Genomic DNA, 19,271 nt, shown 5'->3' on the forward strand with positions numbered 1-19,271 from the left:
TCATTCTGCCTTATATGGCCAATGAATGGCCTCTCACAGTCTCCCGGTCCAAGTCAATGAAACCAGATGTTGGTGATAAGGCGGAGGAGCGCCAATTAAAATAGCAAGACTTTACTGATGCGTACAGCGAAGTGACTTGATGAATGGTGTCGGGAAGTTCCATTTTTGACTCAAACAAATGTAAGAAAACACGCCACAAAAAGAAAACCATTTTCACCTTTATTCTGGTTAAAACAAACAGCGTGGTCTTCAGCTGTTCTCGGTTAGATTACAAATACAGAGAGTTATTCATACGGATTAGTTTAAGATCATTCATTAAACAGTTAGAACCTTTAGATTCGTTTTCGCAATATAAAATGTTAATTTAATCGCCAATAAATGTGAAAAATTGTAGGTATTTAAATTATGCTAATTGTAGTGAATTCCCACAGGGCAACAATCACAGTTTGCGCCTTAATAACATCATTAATAACACAGGTTGAAAGCTGAGTTTTTCCCTGATGAGTTGGGCTCTCTCCATTGGTACTTTTGCAGGTTTTTATGTGAAGCCTTTACTGAGTCTTTTTATGTCTGAAGGACACAATAGCCAAGACACAGCACAGCTTACACAGCCCAGCCTGCACAGCCCAGCATTGCACAGCCCAGTACAGCGCAGTTTGCCGCTGGCTCCGCTGCTTTAGACAGTGGGCGGCGCTGCGAAGCCCGGACTCTGCAGCATCCAACATGATGTCATCCCAAAACTGGACACGATTCCCCAAAGCGCCCCCAATCCCCCCTCCTCTCCCCAAGCCCCCCTCCCCCTCATACCCCCCTCCCCCAAACCCCTCTCCCCAATCCCCCCTCCTCTCCCCAAGCCCCCCTCCCCAATCTGACAGGCAGCAGCTGGGATTGGCTGCGTTAGGAAATGAGCATTTTCCCAAATTATTTCTCCTCCTAAATGAAGTAGAAAAAAGAGGAGGGGACACTCCTAATTTATTCTAATAACCTGCCCATGTGCATCTCCCCCTACATGCTCCCCCCATCCCATGCTCCCTCCCCCCTCCTCACTCAATCCCCCCTCCCCAGGCTGGACCAGCAGCGGAAGTTTCCGGGAAGCGCTGCGGTTAATGAGTGAAGGAGCCAATCTGTATTTCGACAGCGTCTTAAATCTCCCTGGAGATTAGATGATTGACAGCTGCAGGAGCCAATGGGATGTGGCGGCTGCCTCAGCGGAAGCCCCCCCTCAGACCCCCCCCACATGATTGACAGGCAGGTTGGCCAATTGGAGACGGGCAGACTGGGCGCTCTTATGAATGAGGCTCGAATCAGCGCAGGGCGGGGGCGGGATCCGCGCCGTCGGGGTTGAGGTGGCGGTGACGTCCCAGCCTCTTCATTGGGGAGTTTGTGCGTTAAAAGTGAAGGTGGGAAAAGAAGGGAATTCGCTGGCGGAGGGACGGAGCGGGTATTGTGTCTGTCTGTCTGGAGGCTGCTGCTGAGGGTCGGGTCCCCCTCCCTGAGGAAGCTTCCCCCCGGCTGCCGGAGATACTTTCTATCCAGCGGGAGGTGAGGTTTACATTGTATCGCGGGGCTGCCCCGTCCCCAGTGTCTCTCCGGCTGAAACGTGTAAGATTGTTCCCGTTATCTGAGCAATTCCTGGCTTGGCTCAACCCGCCTGGGTGAGGTCATTGAGTTATTGTGCTCGGCTCACCCAGTCACTGGGTCTCTTATCCTGGGGAGGGGGGAATATTGGGCTGTTTTATCACCTTCACATTCTTTATTCTTTTCCAGGATTCATTTTGTACCTTTCCCTTTTTTTATACATTTAGCGCGTTTTCTGAATTTTTAAACTTCGACTCATTTGCATTTTTCTCTCTCTCTGCATCATTTTCTAAAGCTGGAAACTTGCACAGACGGAGTTGATACGGTGGGTGGGTGGGTGGAGGGTGGTCGGTGTGGGTGGGTGTGGGGGGTGGAGGGTGGTCGGTGTGGGGGGGGTGGTTGGTGGGTGGGTCGGTGGGGGGGGTGGTTGGTGGGTGGGTCGGTGGGGGGGGTGGTTGGTGGGTGGGTCGGTGGGGGGGTGGTTGGTGGGTGGGTGGGGGGGTGGTTGGTGGGTGGGTGGGTGGGGGGGGGTGGTTGGTGGGTGGGTGGGTGGGTGGGGGGTGGTTGGTGGGTGGGTGGGGGGTGGTTGGTGGGTGGGTGGGTGGGGGGGGTGGTTGGTGGGTGGGTGGGTGGGGGGGGGTGGTTGGTGGGTGGGTGGGTGGGGGGGGGTGGTTGGTGGGTGGGTGGGTGGGTGGGGGGGGGTTGGTGGGTGGTTGGTGGGTGGTGGTTGGTGGGTGGGTGGGTGGGGGGGGGTGGTTGGTGGGTGGGTGGGTGGGGGGGGGTGGTTGGTGGGTGGGTGGGTGGGGGGGGGTGGTTGGTGGGTGGGTGGGTGGGGGGGGGTGGTTGGTGGGTGGGTGGGTGGGTGGGGGGGGGTGGTTGGTGGGTGGGTGGGTGGGTGGGGGGGGGTGGTTGGTGGGTGGGTGGGTGGGTGGGGGTGGTTGGTGGGTGGGTGGGTGGGGGGGGGTGGTTGGTGGGTGGGTGGGTGGGTGGGTGGGGGGGGTGGTTGGTGGGTGGGTGGGTGGGTGGGGGGGGGTGGTTGGTGGGTGGGTGGGTGGGTGGGTGGGGGGGGGGTGGTTGGTGGGTGGGTGGGTGGGTGGGGGGGGGGTGGTTGGTGGGTGGGTGGGTGGGTGGGGGGGGTGGTTGGTGGGTGGGTGGGTGGGTGGGGGGGGGTGGTTGGTGGGTGGGTGGGTGGGTGGGGGGGGGTGGTTGGTGGGTGGGTGGGTGGGTGGGTGGGGGGGGGTGGTTGGTGGGTGGGTGGGGGGGGGGTTGGTGGGTGGGTGGGTGGGTGGGTGGGGGGGGGGTGGTGGGTGGGTGGGTGGGTGGGGGGGGGTGGTTGGTGGGTGGGTGGGTGGGTGGGGGGGGGTGGTTGGTGGGTGGGTGGGTGGGTGGGGGGGGTGGTGGTGGGTGGGTGGGTGGGTGGGGGGGGTGGTTGGTGGGTGGGTGGGTGGGTGGGGGGGGGTGGTTGGTGGGTGGGTGGGTGGGTGGGGGGGGGTGGTTGGTGGGTGGGTGGGTGGGGGGGGGGTGGTTGGTGGGTGGGTGGGTGGGTGGGGGGGGGTGGTTGGTGGGTGGGTGGGTGGGTGGGTGGGGGGGGGTGGTTGGTGGGTGGGTGGGTGGGTGGGTGGGGGGGGTGGTTGGTGGGTGGGTGGGTGGGTGGGTGGGGGGGGGGGGTGGTGGGTGGGTGGGTGGGTGGGTGGGGGGGGGTGGTGGTGGGTTGGGTGGGTGGGTGGGTGGGGGGGGTGGTGGTGGGTGGGTGGGTGGGTGGGGGGGGGTGGTTGGTGGGTGGGTGGGTGGGTGGGGGGGGTGGTTGGTGGGTGGGTGGGTGGGTGGGGGGGGGTGGTTGGTGGGTGGGTGGGTGGGTGGGGGGGGGTGGTTGGTGGGTGGGTGGGTGGGGGTGGGGGGGTGTGGGTGGGAGTTGGTCCGTATCTGTGGAGAATTCCTGGGTCCAGTTGTTCACAGTGACAGCGTTAGCATTTTTTTTCACATACGGAACGGTGCGCTTTGAAACCCAGGAATGTCAGCTCTAAAGCTGTGATGGTCATTCTTCCCGTTTTAAACTCTGCCAAGCTGTGATTGAATGCGACTACAGGGCCACATTTTACTCCAGTCATTGTCCAATATATGTATATGACTTAACAGCTTACTGTTTCATCTGTTTACCCCTCTCCTCGCCCCCTACCATATACAGGTATCATACCAGAAAAGGTCACCGGTGACCGTTTAAGCACTGGGCATTTTGTACTCTGATCAACAAGGTCCTTCAATGCCTATTTATAATGGGTACATGGTATCAATCTGACAAACTAATCTGTACTAATATGAATGAAGTAACCATCTAGCTTTTTCAAGAAAACAGTTGTTCAGTGAGGCTTCTTCCATCAAATTCCGATTTCAAGTTAGCTGTAAAGTTAATCTGTCCCACAAAGAGGGAAATGGTGCAAACTGACTATATCGTTTTCCCCCTAACTTATTTATTTGTGAATAGGTTGTATGAATGTTGAACTTTATCACTCCCAGCAGAGCTTTGAATTTTGGATATTTGGATATGATGTATGTCTTCAGTGTTGAGCACCACAGGAGTGCTTCTTAAATATCGTAATTGTAATAGATGCCATCCTTCTATTTATAAAGATTATGTTCAAATGTTTGCAATTTTTGCATATTTTGTTGGAGTTATTTTTGTAAGTGTGTTGAATGGATGTGCCTGCATGCTTTATACTGTCTGGATCTTGTACTCTCTGTCTGGGTCAGGGGAGGATAAAAATGAATAATTCAGTTGCTAAGAAATTTTGAAGAGTTGTCTTGTGTTTTTCTTTGTATGGTTTTTTTAAACTAAGTATTTACACTTTCAGCCTGTCCTTTTTTTTTAGCCTGATTAAACTAAATTTCACCTTTATGACAACATCTTAAGTTAATTGTATTTTTGTGTTCAAGCCTGTTTAAAATTATAGTTTGTCACTTCAGAGGTATAGACAGATTTGAAATACTTGACTTTCTTTTTCTCTGCCCCCTCAACTCATGGCTGTCACTGTCTGTCATCTAATTTAAGCATTTGTAGGTAGGGTTTAGTTCTTTTTCCTCGCATTCTATTGTTTTCCTGTGTTCACTCTTTGGCCTAGAGTCCCAAACAAAAATATACAAAACCATCTATTACAATCCCTATAGAGACTGAACTTAAGTGACCAAAGAATTGCATGACAAAATTTCATGTTTTGACTTTTACTGTAACAAACTAAAATCAGCATTGAATAAACATTGCTTAGGTAACTACAGTAAAACACTAAACTACCTCACACCACATTTGTACATTACATCACACTCTCAGTAGAAATGTGTTTAAAGTCCCGAGCTGCTTCTGGCCTTAACAGGGTCTCTTCTCCCTGCCCCACTTTAGTGAATTTTCCTGTGTCCTTTCGAACAAAGTCCCCTTCACTCAATCTTCTGACCATAATTGAATGGACTTTCAGCAGCAAGGCACCCTCCGGTGACTCCAAGAAAGGCTCGTTTCTTCAAACCGGGAATCCATCCTCACCAACGCGCTCATTAGTGGTTGACCTAAATGGTCCTTTTCTTCTGCTTGGCAGAGCAGCACCTGTTGAGGGTCATCTTCCCCAAATCTCTCTGCCTTACTGACACCTGGGCAAAGCTAGCTTTTTAATTCTTTTATGGGATTTGGGGCATCACTGGCTAGGCCAGCATTTATTGCCCATCCCTAATTTCCCTTGAGAAGCTGCCGCCTCCTCGTATCCAGGTGTTAAAAATTGCACCTTACTTTCAATAAGCTTTTATTTGAATTTGTCTCCATAACAAGCAGGTCACATGGGTTTGTCTCCTGACCTATTTCATTGGAGGTCACAAACCCTTGCCAAGCTATTCCATTTCCTCTTGAATTAGAGGAGATAGTTTAAAACATAACCATCTAAAAGTCCAGCATTCATAATACATCTCTCAATTTTGTTTCACTGGTCTTGGGTGCAGCAGGGCTTAACTTTATGGCCTTTTCTATGAAGTAAATGGTCATGTGTCTATTCTATGAAACTGGCTTCAGTATCCATAGTATCCATCTATTTGGAGTTTATCTTAAGTTCCCAATTCATTAAAAAGTCTTTAACTATTGTCTTTGCACAAGCAGGGAAATGATTTCCACTGTTTTTGTTTTAGTGTTAGATGGGCAGCAGAAGTATTTGTATTAGCTGAAAGCTATAGACACACTTTTTTTCTTGCAGTATTTTCCAAGTCAGAATGAAAGTTTCTCTCAGGCACACAACCATACCCCAGTATACAACTTCAGGGTTGAAGTTGAACTCTGCAACAACATCTGGGTTGCATTAATGGACATCTTTCAAAAACACAGGCTATCTTAGTGCAATAGCAACAAAGCAAAAATGCTTTGAAATGTTGGAATTTTAGGAAGAAAATATTTGAAAAACTAGCATGACCATTGGGCCAAGTATAAAGTTTTATGTAGAAGTGGGTCAATAAATAGATTGGAGATGCAAAGAGAACAGGAGGGAAATGGAACAAATGAAACATAATGCCAAATATTCTTCCAGTACTGTAACAACAACTGGAATGGAAGCTAAGGCCCTACTTCATATTTTCACTACCAGGGGGAGCACTAACAGTTATGCTTAGTTTTTGTGTGCATACTTTAGGACTTCAGCTGATAAAGGGTCTAGCTAATTTAATGAGATGAGGAAAATTTAAAAGTACTGTAACATGATGTCCTTTATAAATGAGTGACACGATATTTGATTAATGGATATGAAAGATAACCTGTAAACACAGATGAGTTGCTTGGTAAAGGGACGGAAGAGTGCAGTCACAGTAGGAGTTGGGCAGGAGCATTGGGTCAGGTGAAGTTCCCCTGTGGTTTTTGCTAGTGGCCTTCCTATTCCCACTATTGATAATGGCCTCAATTTGCAGCTTCACAAAAAGGCTCTTGACATCAAAGCAGAGTTCATTTCGATTTTGATGCAATTTCTTGGTGTCCTGCTGAAATCAATGTGGGGTGGGGGTGTGTCAGTGGGGGAGGAAGGTGTCGAGGGAAAACTATCCAGTAACTGGAGTCAATCTTATCACAAAGGAAAGATAGTTTTGGCAGAGGCCAAACTTTGTAGCACCGAGTTGCTCAGAAGTGCCTTTGACCCAATTGTCTTCAACTGCTTTACCTATGACCTACCCTCCCATCACAAAGTCAGGAGAGTGGCTGTTCATTGGCTATTGCAGTGTTCAGTGTCGTTCACAATTACTTTGATATATGAACATATGAATTTGGAGCAGGAGTAGGCCATTGATCTCTTGAGCCTGGTCTGCCATTCAGTAGGATCATGGCAGATCTGATTGTGGCCTCAACGCCATTATCCTGTCTACCCCCTATCCCCTTTTATTCACTTATTAGCCAAAAATCTATCTACCTCTGCCTTAAAAATATTCAATGACCCTGCCTCTACTCTGATTGTGGCCTCAACGCCATTATCCTGTCTACCCCCTATCCCCTTTTATTCACTTATTAGCCAAAAATCTATCTACCTCTGCCTTAAAAATATTCAATGACCCTGCCTCTACCACTTTCTTGGGAAGGGAGCTCCATAGATTCATGACCCTGGGAGAAAAATTTCTCATCTCAGTTTAAAAATAAGGGGTCTCCCATTTAAGACAGTGTCTCCTAGTTCTGGTCTCTCCCATGAGGGGAAACCTTTCAGCATCCACCCTGTCAAGTCCCTTCAGGATCTTGTGTTTCAGTTAAGATCACCTCTCATTCTTAAACTCTAATGGATACAGGCTCAGTCTGACCAAACTTTCCCCATGAGATAACCTCACCATTCCAGGACTCAGTCAGTGAACCTTCTTTGAACTGATTCTAATGCACTTAGTCCTTTAGTTAAGGAGACCGAAACTATGCACAGTATTCTAGATGTGGTTTCACCAACGCCATGTAGAACTGCAGCAAAGCATCCCTACTTTTATATTTCATTCACCTTGCAATGAACAATAATCCATTTGTTCTTCTAATTCCTCCTCCTTGATAAAGATGCATCCCATGCCAGTTTGTAACAAGACCCCTGTTAACATAGAGGAGATTTACAAGAATGTTGACAAGGCTGGAAAATTGCAGCTGAGAGGAAAGATTGGATCAGCTAGGATTGTTTTCCTTTGAACAAAGGAGGCTGAGGTGTGTCTGATGAGGTGTACAAAATTGAGGGGTGTAGATAGGGTAGATGGGAAAGACCTCTTTTCCCCTAGCTGAGGGGTTAATTATCAGGGGGCATAGATTTAAAGTGATTGGTAGAAGGATTAGAGGGGACATGAGTGAAAACTTTTTCATCCAGAGGGTGGTGGGTGTCGAGTTCACTGCCAGAATTGGCAGTTGAAGCTGAAGCCCTCAACTCCTAAAAGGCACCTGGATCTACACCTGAAGTGCTGTAACCTGCAAGGCTCAGGACCAGGTGCTGGAAAGTGGGATTAAAAATGAGCGGCTTTTTTTTCTTTTTGGCCAGCACAGATACAATGGGCTGAATGGCCTCTTTCTGCACTAACTTTTCTATGGTTATAAGAGTAGCCAGAAGCTGGCTGTTCTGCAATGAGTTTCTTGCCTCCTGATTCCTCTAAACAACTTCTCCATCTACAGGATTAAAAGCAGTTGTGTAATGTAATACGTGTTCTTGATGATGGGGCACACTATCAAAAGCTCAACACTATCCAGAACCAAGCAGTACAATTGATTGGCATCCCCAGACTCAATATTCACTCCCTCCATCATTGGTGCACTGCATACCATTTACGAGATGGATTTCAGTATTCGGAGGTCGCTTAAATAGCATCTCCTCCCCTTGTAACTTCTATCACCAAGATGGACAAGAACACAGAGGAGTAGGCCATTCAACCCCTTGAGCCTGCTTCACCATTCAGTAAGGTTATGGCTGATCTGATCTTGATCTCAACTCCATTTTCCAGTGTTTCCCATAACCCTTGACTCCCCTAATATTCAAAAGTCTGACCATCTCTGCCCTGAATATGTTCAGTGACTTGGCTTCCATGGTTTTCTCTGGGGTAGAGAATTCCAAAGATTCATGACCCTCTGAGAAAAGAAATTTCTCCTCATTTCCATCTTAAACAGGTGACCCTTTATTTTGAAGGTAGGCCCTTCATTCTAGATTTCCCCCCTCCCCCCATGAAGGGAAACCTTCTCTTAGCATCTACTCTGTTGAGCCTCCCCAGAATTATCTTTCAATAAGATCATGTCTCATTCTTAACTACAAGAGTAGTAATTTTTTCCCTACAGTTTCTGGGGAGTTGAACATAAACCCTGGCCTCATTATATATTGCTGTACCTTAGGCTTGTGGTCAGTATCATGGAATTTCCTGCTTTATGGCATTAGCACAAGAACTTGAGATGGTCTCCAATCACCTTAGCTAAGTTAGGATGAGTGCTGTTTTCCCTCACATCTGTCACAGGGGAAATGTTAGAATGTATTATTGTGGAGGTCCTAGCAGGGCACTTAGAAAATCTTAATGCGATCGGGCAGAGTCAACATGGCTCTATGAAAGGGAAATGATGTTTGACTAACTTATCAGAATTCTTTGAGGAAGTAACAAGTAATGTGGGTAAAGGGGTACCTGTGGATGTGGTATACTTGGATTTCCGAAAGCATTTGATAAGGTGCAGCATCAAAAGTTACTGCACCAAATAAGAGCTCATGGTGTAGGGGGTAACATATCAACATGGCTAGTGGTTTGTTTAGCCAACAGGAAACTAGAGTAGGGATAAATGTCATTTTCAGGTGGGCAAACTGCAACCAATGGAGGGCTGCAGGGATCTGTCCTGGGGCCTCAACTATTTACAATCTGTTTCAATTTTGTGAATGAAGCGGCCAAATGTATGATTGCTAAATTTGCTGATGATGCAAAGATAGGCAGGGGAGTAAATTATGAAGAGGGCATAACCTATCTATATCCCTTTGTAGACATCTTAAGTGATGGACAAAATTTTGGCAGATGGAGTATAATGTGGCAAAATGTGAACTTGTCCACTTTGGCAGGAGGAATAAAAAAAAGTACTATTTAAATGGAAAGAGATTGTACTGCCTAGTTGTGTGGAGGGATCTGGGTGTCCTGGCACATGAAGCACAAAAAGTTAGTATGCAGGTAACAACAGTGGTTAGTAAGGCAAATGGAATGTTTATTGCAATGGGAATGGAATATAAAAGTAGGGAAGTTTTGCTACAGTTGAACAGGGCTTTGGTGAGACCACATCGGGAGCACTACCATTTTGGTCTCCTTACTTAAAGGATATAATTGCATTAGAAGCAGTTCCAAGAAGGTTCACTCGACTTGAGTCCTGGGATGAAGGGGTTATCTTGGAGGAAGGGTTGGGCCTGTATCTATTGGAATTTAGAAGAATGAGAAGTAATCTAATGGAAACATAAGATCATGAGGGACCTTGACATGGTGGATGCTGAGAGAATGTTTCCGCTTGTGGGAGAGACTAGAACAAGGGGACACAGTTTAAAAATAATGGGTCTCCCAGTTAAAACAGCGATGAGAATTTTTTTCTGAGGGTTGTTAATCTTTGAAGCTCTCTTTGCCAGAGAGCGGTGAAGGCTGGGTCATTGAATGTTTTTAAGGCTGAGTTAGATTCTTGGTAGACAAGGGCATCTAAGGTGTTAGGGGGTAGACAGGAAAGTAGAGTTGGGGCCACAACCAGATCGGCCACAATCAGCCTGCAGGCTCGAGGGGCTGAATGGCCACCTCCTAATTTGTATGTATGCATCCTAGGAACAAAGAATGAAAAGTTAGTCACAGGTGGCACTAACCGGAAAAGATGACTCTTTGTAAAGAGAACATCTGGGGGTACGTTAAAGACGAATATGGGGTATGCAGGATTAAAAATAGGAAGACATTTATCTGCTGTGTACAACTGAGCTTGCTGAGATGGGCATTGAAAAAGACCCAGGGGTGTTGAATGACTTACTACACAACTTGTCCCAACAGTGTGATAGAAGGAAAAATGGCTGGGTATTAGGTTATATTACCTAACATTAAATTAAAATTCCTGGAAGTTTGGTTGAAGCTGCAGTTAGCTTGCACCTTGAGTAGTGTATAGAGTTCACACCACTGGCTGTTCCACTGGAAATGCACAGGCTGACATAAAGGAACAGTTGAGGCTCTAGGGGTAATGCAATAGCAGTCACTGAAAGGAATGAACTTTTTTTATTTGTCTATAAGTAGCTGGAATCATGAAGTTCTAAACTTGTACCACCAATTACTTTAACAGAAATGTAAGCACTTATATGCTAAACACTTGTGCATAATCAAAATGGTTTGTGTTAGATTTGTTTTGGTAGTAAATTGTACTTGATCTTCCCAAGTTAAGATGGCTGTAGTTACAATACAGAAATTTTTAATACTCAACTCTTTAGACATCATTGAGACCCTAAGATATAACAAATCTTATTCAGATGGCACATAGCCTATTTATAAAGTGACAATAGCAATTGGCAGAATATGACCTTTAAGCCTTTGGTTATTAATATTAGTGCAGACCTAAAAGCAATTACAAATAACACTTCACAATTGAAGAATTTGCCCTAGTTTAATGGTAAGGACATGGATGTGTTAGTGAGAGAGTTATATGAACATGAGGGTTTCACTTTTACAGAAGTTCTGCCTTTGTTCTACTTGGTGGCATTTCATAACTGCTTAAAGCCTATAATATATTAAACTTATATTTTGTTTTCACATTACAAGAAACCTTGTGCTCAAAACTAATTCTGTTGGGTAGACAGATTCTCAGACAAAACTGGCTCCAAAGTATAGCTTTGTCAACTGACATTTTCTCTCTGGTTTTCTCTGAATATTTGCTGCTTAATTAATGACTTCTAGTTGTTTTTGAAAGGTCCAAAGTAAACATTGAAATTCCTAGGAGATGTTTTCAAAAAGCTAAAACGTGGCATTCCTATTGTATTAATTCATCATGACCACTTGGGGATTTGTGGATTTTCACAAGATGTGCAGAATAGCGAATGATGCCAAGTTTCTTGTGGAGAATGGAAATTGAATAATAATCTGACATTAGATGTCCTGTAAGTGACTGGACAGCTGAACTGGGGTGCTCTATTGATGCATCTGATTTTGAAAAGTTAAGGTAATACTCTGCCTCAACCCTTTGAAAAGAACCACTTCAGAATGTCATGAGGAGGAGGATATCCTGGAGTCTGTGCACATTTTTGAAGTGAACCTAGGAACCAGTTATGCTTTGTAGAAATCTTTAAATTGAGATGGGTGGATTATTCTGTTGATGTGGGCGTTGAGTAGCAGTAATTTCTTCAAAGCAATTGAAACAGCCAAATAGTGGGCGGGTGTGGATGTTGAGCAGTTATCACTCCCTTGATTATGTGATCAGGAAGGATTGAGTTCTAACTTTTCAGCACTTATTTTGCTGCAACAATAAGATGCAACTAATTTTGAATAATTGTCACAGAGGACAGTAAAATCATCAAAATATAGATTAATTGCAGAGCAGTGATGATTGCACCTTTAGTTTTTCAGCTTTTTTGAGCTGAGGGAAAAATGAATGTCACAGCTGAGAATTTCTTTGGTTGTGAATTATGGTTTGCTATGTATCCTAATATGAAATAAAAGGCAGGGTTATGCTTGCAGTTAGCAAGATACCTAATTGGTTTATACACTGATACCCAAATGAAGGAATACATTCTGTGCATTGTTTGCATCAACTTTTTTTGGGACTCTTGATAATGAAATAATCTTAGGCCATCAAAACTTGTGACCAAAATATTATCTTGAGATTGGATAAAATTATTTTTTATCTTGAATGCCTACCCCTTCTAGAAGGAAGTCAGGCTTTTTCAGCTAGGAATAAGTCACTGAGAATGTGTTGGTTTAAATAACTTATTGATTAGTGGGAGAGCAACTTTAGGAAATTTTGTCCCATCGTCCTGATGATCTTAGTTTTAAACTCTAACTCCTGTTGGATTCATTACTTTACAAACCAGTGGGCGTATCAGAATCATTTGAGCAGAGTCATGATGTATTTTGCTATTGAGAAAACTTTAGGAGTTAAAAGATGGTAAATATTCAGATGATAAGTGATCTTGAGGTGAATTGAGGTTTTAACACCAGCAGTTGGTTAAAACTGTTCATGAAGGGTTATGGTTTTCAAATAGATTTATGAAGGACAGGTCTGTGGAAGTTTAGACAAAATAGTAATATGCACTTAACACTTCTCATGTAAAGAGAGTGGTGTGGAGGATTCAGATGGCATCAAGGGCTAATTCAGTTTTCAGTCATTTTTCATGACAAAAAAGGTTAAAGAATTTATTCAGTGAAAGGTAAGAAGAATTTTTACAGTAATGAGGAAAATCATGATGTACAAAACCAGGGGTATGAGAACATAAGCTGAGAATTTTCTAATGGCGCATTTACACCAGGACTATAATTTCATAAGTTTTTGCTGCATTAATATGCTTAACTTGGAAGTGTGAATGCACTAACATCAGTTCAGATGTGGGTTTGAGCAGCACTCTGCCCTATTGCTGGTATAGTACCAGCATAGTACGGGAAATTACAGGCCGATTAGCCTGACCTCGGTCGTTGGTAAGATTTTAGAGTCCATAATTAAGGATGAGATTTCAGAATACTTGGAAGTGCATGGTAAAATCGGGCAAAGTCAGCATGGTTTCATCAAGGGGAGGTCATGCCTGACAAATCTGTTAGAATTCTTTGAGGAGGTAACGAGTAGGTTAGACAAAAGAGAGCCAATGGATGTTATCTACTTGGACTTCCAGAAGACCTTTGACAAGGTGCCGCACAGGAGGCTGCTCAGTAAGATAAGAGCCCATGGTGTTAGAAGCAAGGTACTAGCATGGATAGAAGATTGGCTGTCTGGCAGGAGGCAGAGAGTGGGGATAAGGGGGTCCTTCTCAGGATGGCGGCCGGTGACTAGTGGAGTTCCGCAGGGGTCAGTGTTGGGACCACAACTTTCCACTTTATATATTAATGATCTAGATGAAGGAACTGAGGGCATCCTGGCTAAGTTTGCAGATGTTACAAAGATAGGTGGAGGGACAGGTAGTATTGAGGAGGCAGGGAGGCTGCAGAAGGATTTGGACAGGTTAGGAGAATGGGCAAAGAAGTGGCAGATGGAATACAAGGTGGGCAAGTGTGAGGTCATGCACTTTGGTAGGAAGAATAGAGGCATAGACTATTTTCTAAATGGGGAGAGAATTCAGAAATCTGGATTGCAAAGGGACTTGGGAGTCCTAGTCCAGGATTCTCTTAAGGTTAACTTGCAGGTTGAGTTAGTAGTTAGGAAGGCAAATGCAATGTTGGCATTTATTTCGAGAGGACTAGAATATAAAAGCAGGGATGTGCTGCTGAGGCTTTATAAAACTCTGGTCAGACCACATTTAGAATATTGTGAGCAATTTTGGGCCCCGTATCTCAGTAAGGATGTGCTGGCCCTGGAGAGGGTCCAGAGGAGGTTCACGAGAATGATCCCTGAAAGGCTTAACATATGAGGAACATTTGAGGACTCTGGGTCTATACTCGATGGAGTTTAGAAGGATGAGGGGGCATCTGATTGAAACTTACAGAATACTGAAAGGCCTGGATAGAGTGGACATGGGGAAGATGTTTCCATTAGTAGGAGAGACTAGGACCCGAGGGCACAGCCTCAGAGTAAAGGGAAGATCTATTAGAACAGAGATGAGGAGAAGCTTCTTTAGCCAGAGAGTGGTGAATCTATGGAATTCATTGCCACAGAAGGCTGTGGAGGCCAGGTCATTGAGCGTATTTAAGACCGAGATAGATAGGTTCTTGATTGGTAAGGGATCAAAGGTTATGGGGAGAAGGCAGGAGAATGGGGTTGAGAAACTTATCAGCCATGATTGAATGGCGGGGCAGACTCGATGGGCCGAATGGCCTAATTTCTGCTCCTATGTCTTATGGCCTCTAGTAGAAACTTAATGGATTTAAAAGGGAGATGGATCATTCTTGCATTATGCACTTGAGGTGGGAAAATTGGGGCATGAATAACTTTCTAAATCTAACCTACAGGAAATGTTTAATTTTTATTCAAGGGTGCAAGTGTGTAATCACTTCTAACATATAGAAAGCATTAAAGTACAGTAACTTTATTTTTCACATCTCCTGCTTAGAGAAAAAGCAGTGTAGAAAATCTTGACTTTGATTACTTACATATTCATCTTGCTGTACACAATTTGGAGCATTGAAAACATCATTGGTTCCTAATATTCTGTTTAGATGATTAGTCCGTATGCTTCAACTTTAATACAAGTTCAGTATTGTTAACATGCAGTATAGTTGAGGATCTTGGATATGATATAAATGTACTCTTGGTCAAGTGGGAAAATTCAGTGCAGCAGATTAAGTAGACAGTGTGGAACCCCAAGGTAAAACACAATTCAGTTAGATTTTAGTTCTGAAGAAGAGTCATATTGTGCTCCAGACATTAACACTCTCTCTTTCCACAGATGCTGCCAAAACAGCTGAATTTTTCAGAACTTTGTTTTTATTTCAGATCTCCAGCATTTTGCTTTTGAATAAATTACTGCTGAAATTCCTTGACTACTCTGTCTACCATCAGAGCAATTCCACATTGTTGTAGAATGTAGTATCCACTTTTTTTAAGGTTGATAATTATTGGTGCAATTAACAAAATGGAGTGTATGGACACTTCACAGTTGGTATTGTATTATCTTAAATCTTTTAAAGCTTGCTTTGGAGCCAAAGGACATACCAAGCTTGTCACTGATCTCACAGTAAGAACATTTTGAGCATGTATTATAGCTTCAGATTTACTGGTTTTGACTTATTGCATCACTTCATATAATTTTGTTTTGATAGACACTAATCAGGTTATTGATATGAAGCTGCCATGAAACCTAGAGTTGCATCTCAGGTGCTTGCTTCAATAGAACCACTTTAAATGAGATTTAAAATTTACCTTGCTCTATTGTAAGGAAGGAAACTGTACAGTTGCCATTGAAGCAGTGTGATGGGCAAGTTATAGCAGCTTGCTGTTGAACAGTCTTGAATGACACTGGCAGAACTGGCCGTTTGTTCATTGATAGTAGCGAGACTGAGAGATGATGGTGGAGTTGGATAGTGTCGGGGTGCTACTTTATTTTAGGCAATTAGGTGCCACTTTATCATTTCTCAAAAGCAGAAAAATTCTCTAAAGTCAATGCAACACAGATCTATATCCTGCTTGATTTTAGTAACAGTTCAAAGTACCCACAAAGCATACTGGAGGTACCTAGTGGTGATCATATCCTGCGACATTTCTGTGCACTTGCCTAAAGAGAGATGTTGAGATTTTTGTAGCCATCTGATAACAAGTGGCTCACGTCTGCCACCATTGATCTGATGTAATTGTCCTTCATTCTCCCATTGTGTTGCATACCAATTACTGTGTTGAATTAATACAAGTAGTCGCCTAAATTATTCATCTATTAAACCATTTCCCAATGGAAAATGCTGTCCTATGACATTTCAAAAGGTATTAGTCACCTGAAAATATTTGACATTAATTGGATGTACTGTGCTCCTCCTGTCCTGAATGCAATGGCTCTTGCTGGAGTTTTTATAGGGTGGTAATATAGCTGTAATAAGCAGTTGAAGGATACATTCTTCTCTTTTAAAAACTGAGCCTCTGACATGTGATAAATTTAAGAACTCGGAACTACCATTGATCCTTCTAATTTTGACCTAGAATGTGTAACTGACCCATAATTCAAAGGAACTGACCTGCAACATTTTTGCTTTATTTACACCAGCTCCTCGCCTTTGTATCGGACACTTGTTGCTTCCTTATTTTTAAGACCCGAAATCCCAAGTTCAGTGACTACAGGGTACTTCTCTGTTTTTATGTCAAAACAGATTTTGGCTTTTTCCATTTTCTGTTCATGCAACCTTTCCTTCCCTTTTCCTGCAAATACTAATGCAAAGTATGTGTGCATACGTAGCGTGAGCACGGTATATAGAAGAGAATTTATTAAATTGTCAGTATTTTCTTAATTTACGATATCCTTAAGCCTGATTGGTGCACAAAGTTAACATTTCTGCCCCCCCACCCCCATTTTTCATTCTGATCCAAAGTAAATAGTTGTACGGATGTTTCAGATGAATTTGTTCCACCTTGAAATCAAGGCTCTTATGGTCCTTGTCTTTGTATATTAATCACCCCTCAGGCTTTAGGACTATTAAAAAAAATTAAAATGACCTCAGGATTCATGGATGCTAACTTCAATGTGTCTTCTATTTACTGCAGGTAAAGTCGGCCACTTGATTTCTGATGGCTCAGCGGAGCGCCCAGGAAGACCCGGAGAGGTATCTCTTTGTGGACAGGGCTCTGGTTTACAACCCTGCCACTCAAGCTGACTGGACAGCGAAGAAATTGGTGTGGGTGCCATCCGATCGCCATGGCTTTGAGGCTGCTAGCATCCGAGAGGAGCGAGGCGATGAGGTGGTGGTGGAGCTGATGGAGAATGGCAAGAAGGCTCTAGTCAACAAGGATGACATTCAGAAGATGAATCCACCCAAGTTCTCTAAGGTGGAAGACATGGCTGAGTTAACGTGCTTGAATGAAGCCTCAGTCTTGCACAATTTGAAGGATAGATACTACTCTGGTTTGATTTATGTAAGTTTCAAACGCTTAATGTGTTTGCACAAATTAAAGTGAAAAGCTGTTTTTTGCACTCTGACTGTCGGCTTGCCTATATGGAGCAGGTTGCATGGAAATCTGTGATCTTCCTATTCCCTTTGAGGGAAGTTGTGATAGGCAGATGGGCAGTGTTTAAATTAGAGAAGCCAGTGTTGTTTTTACCCCTCCAAAGTCCAATAGTAATTATTTGGAATATTGCCAATCCCCCCTCAAGTAGAAGTGTATATGTGATATGTATTTATGAATATTATTTGATTCTTCAGAATATGAGGATACTTAAAAAAAAACTTATATTAACTTGATCGATGAGCTGAATTTTGCATTCTTGGGCATTATTTAATTTGAAGCTGTATATTTTATTTAATACACACTTATTTGTCCTCTAATTTTGCATTCTTGCAATGAGCTTTACCAACACTTTCCTGTCTGATTGCTGCTGGAAAAGCTGATTCATCCAGTGGTTACCAGCTCTGCTAAAACATGTCTCCAGTACAGAGACTTGGGGCCGAATTGTCCCAGAATTGCACTGAGTATGAGAAACAATGGTTTACCTACCGGCTGCAATGGTGGCTCTTCGTGCTGTATCGTCGCCTTCCGGCCTCCAAATTATGCAGCCACAGGGAACACACACTGGATTGCTGGCCTCTGATTTGCCCGCCACACCGTTACCTTGCTGCTTCCTCATGCCAGGTGCCATATTTAAACTACAGTCACGTGCACAGTTCTCAATGCCTGCAGCCCAGGACTGCTCCATAGAACCATAGAAAAAAAAGTTACAGCACAGAAGGAGGCCATTCGGCCCATCTTGTCCATGCCAGCCCGAGGACACTCAGGTGCCCTTTCTAATCCCACCTTCCTGCACCCGGCCCATAGCCCTGCAGCTTACAGCACTTAAGGTGCAGATCCAGGTACTTTTTTAAAAGAGTTTAGAGTTTCTGCCTCTACCACCAACTTGGGCAGCGAACTCCAGACACCCACTACCCTCTGCGTAAAAAAGGTTCTTCCTCATGTCTCCCTACACCTTCTGCCACTTATCTTGAATCTATGTCCCCTGGCTCTAGTATTCTCCACCAAGGGAAGCAATTTTATCCTGTCCACTTTATCTATTTCCCCTCAATCAAGTCACCTCTCAGCCTTCTTTGTTCTAAGGAAAATAACCCCAACCTATCCGATCTCTCCTTGTAGCTACACTTTTCTAACCCTGGCAACATTCTTGTAAACCTCCTCTGCACTCTCTCCAGAGCTATTACGTCCTTCCTGTAATGTGGTCCCTTGAGTTTTTTTAAAGAAACTTTCTTACAGGTCGTGACATTGCGAACATGGATAAGATGCTTTCTCTGACCGATAAGTCTAAAACCAGGGGGCATAATCTCAGGATAAGGGGTAGGGCATTTAAGGCCAAGATGAGGAGGAATTTCTTCATTCAGGGTGGTGAAGCTTTGGAATTCTCTACCCCAGAGGGTGTTGGAAGCTGAATCATGGAGCATGTTCAAGACAGAAATTGATAGGTTTCTGGAGACCAATGACATCAAAGGAGATGGGTACAGTGGCAAAATGGCGTAAGTGGTAGATGAGCAGCCATGATCTGGTTGAATGGGGAGAGCAAGCTCGATGGGCCGAATGGCCTACTCCTGCCCCTGCTTCCCATGTTCTGTCACAAGGGGTCCAGACAGAGTAGAGGGGGGAGAAACTGCTTGGCAGAAGGGTCAATAACCAGACTATACCGATTTACAGTGATTGAGAAAGTGGTGGTGCGCGGGGAGTGGTTAGGCTCCAGAATGCGCTGCCTGACAGGGTGGTGGAGGCAGATTCAAACGAGGCATTCACGTTACAACAGCGCACTGAGGTGTTAGCCCAGAGAGTGGGCTCGAGTCTCTGGAGCAGGTGGTTTGAATTCATCTGCCTCAGAAAGAGTTCCACCCAAATGGAGGGGGGGGTGAACTGGTTAAAAATCAAACACCTGGGGATTATAGCCCTGAGACTGCAGGAC

At 44.5% G+C, this 19,271-nt stretch overlaps 1 protein-coding gene across 1 annotated transcript in view; it reads left to right on the forward strand.

Moving 5' to 3' along the window:
- Positions 1 to 1,371: 1,371 nt before the first annotated feature.
- LOC144699602 (myosin-10-like) overlaps positions 1,372 to 19,271 on the forward strand; it is a 157,494-nt gene continuing 139,594 nt past the window's right edge. Inside the window, exons 1-2 of the mRNA XM_078570656.1 lie at positions 1,372 to 1,542; positions 16,889 to 17,257. Coding sequence (XP_078426782.1) covers positions 16,913 to 17,257 — 345 coding nt within the window. The 5' untranslated portion in view covers positions 1,372 to 1,542; positions 16,889 to 16,912. The remainder of the gene's footprint in view (positions 1,543 to 16,888; positions 17,258 to 19,271) is intronic.

The sequence above is a fragment of the Cetorhinus maximus genome, chromosome 24 (genome assembly GCF_964194155.1).
Source record: "Cetorhinus maximus chromosome 24, sCetMax3.hap1.1, whole genome shotgun sequence".
Classification (NCBI taxonomy): Eukaryota; Metazoa; Chordata; class Chondrichthyes; order Lamniformes; family Cetorhinidae; genus Cetorhinus; species Cetorhinus maximus.